Source organism: Apaloderma vittatum, unplaced genomic scaffold (genome assembly GCF_000703405.1).
Source record: "Apaloderma vittatum isolate BGI_N311 unplaced genomic scaffold, ASM70340v1 scaffold21652, whole genome shotgun sequence".
NCBI lineage: Eukaryota > Metazoa > Chordata > Aves > Trogoniformes > Trogonidae > Apaloderma > Apaloderma vittatum.
In genome coordinates, this window is record NW_009702326.1 from 26,647 (window position 1) to 35,445 (window position 8,799).

At 37.9% G+C, this 8,799-nt stretch overlaps 1 protein-coding gene across 1 annotated transcript in view; it reads left to right on the forward strand.

Annotated features, from left to right (window-relative positions):
* Positions 1-3,819, forward strand: part of GK5 (glycerol kinase 5 (putative)) — a 29,636-nt gene extending 25,817 nt beyond the window's left edge. The window contains exons 14-15 of the mRNA XM_009864239.1: positions 2,266-2,399; positions 3,683-3,819. Coding sequence (XP_009862541.1) covers positions 2,266-2,399; positions 3,683-3,819 — 271 coding nt within the window. The remainder of the gene's footprint in view (positions 1-2,265; positions 2,400-3,682) is intronic.
* Positions 3,820-8,799: the final 4,980 nt, after the last annotated feature.

Consider the following 8,799-nt stretch of genomic DNA (forward strand, 5'->3'; position numbering starts at 1 on the left):
TTAAAAGAGTATCTATTTGTGAGGGGAAGAGGGAGAACATTTTTACAATTACATTGTTAAGACGTTGGTTTTGCTTCAGCATTTGAAGAAACAAATCAGATTTAGTGAGGTACCATGATCCCTAGAATATGATTTGACAACGTCCTGGAAAAAGTTACCTGAATTATTCTGGAAAAGAAGTTGCATGTTTTGGTATGTACTTTGTTTGGTATGTACTGTGTTTGAACACACCAGTTGTCTTAGGGTCTCAAGGCCTCATACTGAGAGCTCTCCGAAATTTCTCATTGTGGCAGCCAGGGGTCATCATTATACCACAGTCAAGAACAGAGACGCTAGTGTTCCTGTCCCTTTTGTGGCTTTTGTCCCCGCAAAGGAAGAAATAGACAGGCAGGCTTGTAGGCAGTTGAGATATCAGACTTTTGATTAGTGGAAGAAAAGTGAAAGTACAAAATAGGGGGGAGGTGGATGTTTCTGTCTTCCATCACATACTGGGACAGAGTAGGCAAAGATGGAGGAGCAGCCAGGCTTGGAGTTTTAATGAAGAGAAAAAGATGAGAAGTGCTGGATTTTTTTATTCTTCAGGAAACTTTTTTACATAGAAAATTGCATCCAAAATTTGAGAAGTCATATGAAGATTGTAAACTGAAAAATGGAAGTGTGGAAGTACTGGTTAAGCAACATTAGAATTCTGATCCCATTTACATTGTAATGTAAACTTTAAATTGTATTATTGTGTTCTCTTTTAGCACGTCTTTAGTGTGTATCCATTACCTTTGATTTTTTTTGTTCTTGTTGGTTTTATCCTGTAAATGTGTTCATTCCCTTTTTAGCTGCTGTCCTCTATCCCTCATTTAATCACAGGCTCTGACTCCTACAAGCTCAGAAAAAGTCACCGTTTTCATTAGTTCTCCTCAATCCTATTGTTTCTCTTTGCTTGTCTCAATACCATCAAGGAATGCACGGAGAAGGAACCCTCAGTTTTAGTCCTCATGTCCCGTGTTACAGCAGGCTGTGGCAGCCCTTAGAAGGATGATCCTGGTGCTCACTGGGGTACTGCAGCATGTCACCTACTTGCTTGTTCTGTGACATAGCTCATCCTCAGTCAAATGGCATGTAGGAACTTTGAGCTAGAATATGTACTTCACAGATTGAATCTTCAAAGTATCTAGTAGCAACATTGACCTAAACCCAACATTGAGTATTTGGAAATTTTCTTTTTTCCTCTTGTAACTTGAATCAGATGGATATCTTATTTTTAAAGGAGTAAAATGCGTATCACTGTTGTTACAAAAGTGACTTTACCAGATAGAAGTTTTTATGCCATAGTGTGGAGGTGGTAGCCGTGTCTAACTGTATGTTTAAACAAGCAAAACCCTGTTACATCACCAATCAGGCAGTGTCTCCTCATTTTACGTTCAGAAACAGACAAAACATTTATGCAAAAGTCTTCTGAGGCATCACATAGTATATGAGCTTTCAGCTGGCATTTTTGAAGACTTCTAAGCAACTGTCAAGTTTAATTACCCAGCTGCTTTCTATAGTAATAAACAGTAGGTGTCTTTACTGCAACACATGACAGAACAACAGCTCCAAACCTGGCTGGTATGGGAGTCCAACAACATAATGACCCCAGTCTGTGACAATTCAAGGATTACTTTTTGATGTAGTTATTTTTTGTTTGTAAAATGTCTTCTTTGCACTACTAGCAGTCACTCTCAGAGCATTGGTAAGTTCTAGTTTTCTCCACTAAAAAGGTCTCCAACATGATGCAATTAGGAAAATAGGTAGATGGAAGCCTAACTCTAATCTTTCTTACATAAAGGAAGGCATTTTAGCTAACTAGTACAAAGATTTGGTAGTAATGAAGAAAGTGCTTTTCCAGATCTCAGAACACTTGAGAGAGCTTGTTTAATGTTAATGGTTTTGACTATTGTCATGTTGTGGTGGTAACTATGTAAAGGTTCTGTTATAAACCCTAACATTTCAACCAGGATGATATATAGTTTTAGAAGACAGAACCTTTTGATAATGTGGCTGTCCTGTGTCCCTGTCTACCATTCCTCCCACAGATTACAGGCATTCTGGTTTTTTTTCTAGGCACCTTGTGCTGGCCTCTAAATTTGCCCATGAAATGGAAATGTGTTTGTGCATGAGTGAGAGGAAGATTTATGCATAGGTGTAAAACCCCAGAATTTGTTTTCTGAAATCTTGGCAATAAGCATTTGGACTAAATGCATTTTTTAACTTCTTTCCTTCTCACTACAGAGCTGATGGAGGTGTCAGTAATAATAGTTTTGTCATGCAGATGACTTCAGATTTAATTAATAAGAGAATAGAAAAACCTGCAAATGCAGACATGTCTAGCCTTGGTGCAGCTTTTCTAGCAGGCCTTGCTTCAGGTATGTATACGTTTAAGGTTGGGGGGGTTTCCGCTCATAATGCATGTTTGTAAATAAAGAGAAAAAAAGGAAGAAACAAAAGGAAACAGAAAAAAAAAACAGGCCATAACTTCAAATAATTTTAAGAACTTCCAAAAGGATTACTTTAGCCATTTTCTTGAGAATCCCAGGTAAATAATGTTTGTGTTTCTATGTATAGTGCTTTGTACCCCTGTACTTGTATTGGATGGAACAACAAAACAGATGATCATATCACATCTAAACCAAACGAAGGACCTTATTTGTATTTCTGACACAATGTCCCAATTTGCTGAGCAGTTCTATGCATAATATAAATGGTGATAGTGAGTTTAATTTGGAAAGTATCTGCATATATGTTTGTAAGATTAATTTACATTTAGAAGGATATACTACTGGAGAAGAAAGAGGTGAACCCTATCATTGCTGCCTCCATCTTTCTTGACCCAGACATTCTGCATCCCTTCCCATATTTGAACTGCCTGGAGCACTGCTCAGGGTGGGGTGGTGTCATTCCTACTGAAATTGTGTACTGTCATGTGAACTGAGTCTTTATTCTTTAAGGTTTTCACAGAAATAAAGGCAATAGAAGTACGAAGTAAATTATTAACGGGGAAAAAAAACCCACAAATCCAGCTCTACTCACTCACAGAATTGGTTTATATAATTAACCAGACTTAAAACTGCAGACTTTCAATGGTTTTGCTCAATATTTCCATTAACTTCATTAAGTTGCTTTGATATTGAAATAACACAACTGGAAGATAGAACTATATGCTCAGATAAGACTTATTCAGCAATTAAAACTGTAAGAAGGCTGCAGCCCTTGACAGACAAGAATGGTTCAGTTACGTAATCTGAATACATAACACCAGCTGGTTTGTGCCATTTATGCAATTTTTAAGACAGTAGGAAAGCAACTAGTGCCAAGTGTTGCTTTTTGTGGCCCTTCTTCATTGAGGGCCACCTGCAGCCAAAAGCACAGTGTGGATGAAAGCTAAGGGATCTTCAGTATGCTAGAGCTGTTCCTTGGAAACAGTTAAGCAGATGGGCTGTTGTCAGGATTCCAAGCAAGTGGATGCTATTGGAGAGAAGTTTCATAATGTTAAAAATATGTTTCCCTCTGAGAAAGTTGTTGGTTGAATAAAGAAAGGCTGTCATGATTTCTTATTGTGTTCCTGCTTTGGATCTCTTGGAAATAAATTAAAGCATCTCAAAAATAACATACTTGCAGTTGAGCTTGAGAATTAACTTTCTGTTTATAGGATTTTGGACTGACAAAGAGCAACTGAAGAAGCTAAGGCGAATAGAAACAGTTTTTGAGCCCCAGAAGGACTTGGAGGAGTACCAACCTGCTATGGATACCTGGCTACAAGCAATGAAACGCTCCCTACACTGGTAGAAGTTAGCATTTTAATTACAGAAGAATTAAAATGTTTTAATTCATCTTTATAATACTTTGACATGAACAGGACAGTTAAAAAACATAACTGTAACTTGTGACAGTATATATATAAAATGATACAGTATGTCAGTTACCCCCCTGCTGCTAGGTTACATAGCACACCATAACGAACTTTCCTATCCCTATGACAGCTGTAGCCCAGCTGCAGCATATATGTCTCTTAGCGACCTCTTCTGGGTGGCTGAGCTGCTTGAATCCTACCATGTACTAGAGAGAGGGGTAGTTTTTTAATATGATGGGTTTTCTGCTCAGGAACTCGCCTCCCCCTGCTTCTTTAGCATCTTTAGTATGTTAATCATCAAGGAGGCGTAAAAGGTGCATATACGTCCCTAGGCGCTTCTAAGAAATGTAAAATAATTCTTGGGGGATGTGTTGTGATGAACTTAATTGTGTACAAACATATTTTCTTATTACTAACTTGTTTGCCACCTTTTGGATGACTTTCTAAGGAAGTACTTGACCCAGCTTTGTGGTGACATTTTTGTCACTCAACTAAGATGAAATACAAAAGCAAATAGACTTTCAATACTCCATTAAAAAAAAAAAGTCCAAGATTTTCATAGCTGATGTTTTCAATCTAGCTTGTAGCTCAGTTTTTAAATAAAAAATTATAAAGACCCAAAGCTATATTATCTGACATGGCTAATACAAATACATTAGAAGTAGTTACAGATATGCTACCTAACTTATTAGCCCATCGTTAATTCCTATTAAAGTCTATTTTTGAAGCAATTAATTACTTTTATATTTTTTAAACAAATAAATGACAATTGAAGAAATTTAGTTAATTCTTATGTATTTGTTTATTGCTGATCTCCAATTTTCTCAGTTTTAAAAATGTAAAATTATTAAACATTTTCATTTCAAAATAATATCAAATTCAAGGTGTGGGTGATTGTGTTGCACAGACACTAGAGACAAATGTTTGTAGAGTTAACAGGATACAAAAGGGCTGAAGAGCTATCATTCTCTTTTTCACATCCTGCAATGTGGAAGGTCAAATCATACACCATTCCCTCAAGTTCTTTCGCAGTCATCTGCTATGAGTTGGAGCATCTACTCTAGCTGTTTTCTTCTTCAAACTAGGACTCATTTGTCTGTCATCCTTAGCTTAACGTACCATTTCTCTTCTGTAACTTTCTGTCCTTCAACATGTGCTACATCTTGGCAATTTTTATTTTCCTCTGGGTGTCTTTCAAGTTGCAGAGAACATTCTCTCCGGAAGCAACTTTAATAGGAAGCCTGAACCGAGTCCAGAAACAGGTCTGTATGCTGATTTCTAGTAATAATGGCAGACTATATGATCTGCATAGATACTTCATGATTTTTCTTTTCGGACCATAAAATATGGCTGTCAATTGATGAGATTCCATCCATTCCTTCTCCTGTAAGGTAAGAGGGATCCCATAACTTTTAGTTAAGGGGATATGTGGAACACTTGCTTTGCTTCAGTGTGTTCAGCATGTTGTCATCTCAACGTCACTGCTAAAGAAAATGTTCATTGGCAAGAAGGTTCTACTAGGCTGGGTGGAAGTTTGTGCTTTGGTCGCTGGTATTCTGTGCTTTGTTCTCATGTGAACGACTTCAGTTTCATCAGAGTCTCCTTAGGGCTAATGTCCACCTGTTAACCATCTTGATGAAGGCTTGTTATGCTCACTGTATAGCTCTGTGGTTTTGCTTCATTTGGTTAGGATTCCCACAGTGCTCCCAGATGGAGCTCCAACGGGAGCTGAATCTAACTCTGTTCAAACCACTTTGCTGAAGGTAATAGCTAGCTTTATACTGCACCTTTACACAGTGGTGGTTTTCAACCTGGCCATAGCACAGCTAGAAAGAGAAAATACCCAAGACATTATATAGTCCTCTTGTTCTAGATAGTGTCCTAGAGGACTTAGTCTGGATAACTATTCACCACTGTTGCTTTAATTTGAAGCAGGAAACTTAAAACTGTTTTCTTTTCATTAGCCTCAAATCTACAGGAGAGAAACTTCACTGCAAGTCAGGGATTCACCAGCCGAGCCTTTCAAATGATACGCCAAGTTGTGTGTTCTGTTGGGGAGAGTTTGAAGTAGTTAATAAGTCTGAATAAGTAGTGAATAAGTCTGGGGGCATGTCTTTTAAGTCCACCAGATGAAGCAGCCTGTCGAGGTTAAAGCATCTGCTGCATCTTGTGATGCGTAGTTGCCTAAAGACTGAACAAATAAACATCCTAAAAAAATTTGATTATTCAACATTAAGCCTCTTCTGCTCACCTGTTACAAGAAAAATTGATTTTATCTTCCGAGGTAATTTTTAATGGCCTGATAGCTTAAAGTGGTAACTGTTAATTGATAATGAATTTCAGATTAGCTTTAAGCAATTAGATAACTTTTAGAGCAGCTTTGCTGTCTCAATTTCTACTACACAGAAGGTGTTAAGACCCATTGTAGAACCTCATTCATACTAAGTTGCTTAAAATATGACAGCTTATACTGCTGCCCTTTTTACTTACATTCAGATTTTTGCCTCCAGGGTGGATTTGCCATCAGCTGAGTTTATTATTTTTTGTGCTGTTACCTTTACGATCAAATATTAACTCTTCTGCAGTTTTACTTTTTTAAGGAGTACACCATGTTAAGACTGTGAATGTTTTACTTAGTACTTAATGCACCTTGCCAAGCATGGGAAGATTCGAAATTCAGTTGAGACATGTTGATCTCTGGGCATCCTGCCTTCACAGATACACGTGCTGCTGGTGGTAGATACTTTCATCCCAGTTTGGCAATTTTATCATTCATTACAACATACAATTCTCTTAGATAGGTGGGAACTGCATGGCATGAAAAATCTCTCTAATGTTGGAGACATCTCACTACTACTGAATTATTGCATGTCAAGAGAAATTGCAGATAAAATAGCCTTCAGATAGTTGAAAATACTGAACAGACATAATGTTTTCTTACATCAAATCAGCTGTACTTAAAATCTCACTGCAATGAAATTTGTCACGATTTTTGGGTTTTGTTTTCTTTTAAGCAGTGTTCTCTAACAGCCAATCTGATGTTGCTCTCATCTTGTCAAAAACATTTGACAAGAGCATTTATATTTGCTTTCCTGTCAGAAAGAAAGTAGAGAAAGAAAATACAGTTGTTTCAGCTTGCTGGCTTCTTTTTGGTGTAATCTTTGTAGCAAGATCCTTCAACTAGTCCCACCTTTTCGTTGCAAGAAGGCACTGAAACTGAAAAAAACACTGAAATGTAATGTGTTGTCAAAGGGGAAGGTTAGGGATTTGAAAGGGATCAAACCAGCCAGAGGGAGCAAGATGTTTTTCTAAGAGTGGGGGAGACCACTATCACTTTCTGGAGTGAGACATGAGAATTTCCTGCAGTGCAGGTTTTACTGTGAGTAGCTGCTAAACCCATCTAAAAAAAAATAAAACTTCCAAAATGTTCTTCAGTGGAGCCCACGTTCTGGGATAAAGTTTGGGATTTCTTTAAATTCTGAAAGACTATGTACCTGGTTAAGAATATGCTACTTCTGTAACACTTAGCCTCATGCAAACTGATGTTTCGGGAGCTTCAAACTCAATACTGTAGATATAGTAATCTCATTCTGCAGTTTGGTCTTAACAGCAAATGCAGGCTACAGCAGTGACCTTTCTTCTGTTTCTCTCCTTAATGGTTAAAATGCTCATTTTTCATAGTGGTAATCAGTTATAGTATCTGACTTCAGTTCATTGGTGTTTCTTGCAGAAAAGTAAATAAACCAATGAACTAAAGAGATAATTGAACTGTATGTGTCTTTACTGGTTTGAGTTCAAGTATTTGTTTAGCATAAGGAATTTACTGAATAGCAAAAAAAAACAGCCACCATGGTTTCCTTTTGTTTTGCTTCCTTTTCTATGGCAGAAGCGCATCATGCCTTCTGTGCTTCTGTCAGGGCATGTTTTAGTTGCCTTTAGCTATTACGATTGCACCTGTTAGAGTGGTCTCCAGGAGAACGCACAATAGTTTAATTTTTTTAATGCTTTCAAGAAGGTATCTTGCATAACACTGCAAATCATAGAACAGTTCAGGTTGGAAAAGACCCTTGGGATCATTGAGTCCAACCATTAACACTACACGACAAGTCACCCTACACGGCACGTTCACCCCTAAATCATATCACCCAAATAATGATAAAGGTCCTGTTGCATGTGTTTAAAGTCTTTTATAGAGGATGAAAAGAAATTAGAACCAGAAAGTCAGCAAATTCCTGGGCATCTGAGTTGTGAACTATTTCCACTGAAGCAAGCATACAGTTTTGTGTTTTCCTTAGTCCTTTAAGAACTCCATTTTACAGGGTGAACAACTGTTTGTTCATGTTTGTTCCCTTTTTAGTAAAGGCAATAGGATCAGGTATATCTTTCCAGAGCATTTTATATTGTCTGTGAAGCAAGAAAAACAAGAGGTTTAACACGTTTTGGTCTACTGTGTGTATGGTCTAGAGGTTTCTAAAACGTGTTTCTGCATCCACATAAACCTTGTTTTTCTTAGCTTGCTCAACAAGGTTACAGTGCGTTTGTTTTGCAAAAAATTGAGAAACAGGTTACTGTGTGCCTTGGACGTGTGCCTAGGTGTACAGGAGAAAGACTTTAACAAACATTGCGTTGTTAGGAAAAAAAAAAAAATATGAGGAAACGTTGAAAGCAAATACTTCTTAAAGCTTTAATAATGGGCCCTGCAGCTACTAGGAGTCAGTTCCTGGGGGCTGTGTCCGGTACCACCGCTCCTCCCAGGGACTGCCCTTGGGCCGCTGGGGAAAAGCACAGTTCGCCCTAACTGGTCACCAGTAACTTCAGCTCTTTGTTTGCAAAAAGATCCTTTCTTCCACAGGAAGGAGTTTACGGAGCTGCTGCAGGGCACGTTAAAAAAGGAAAACACGCCCGAGGCTTGCTGG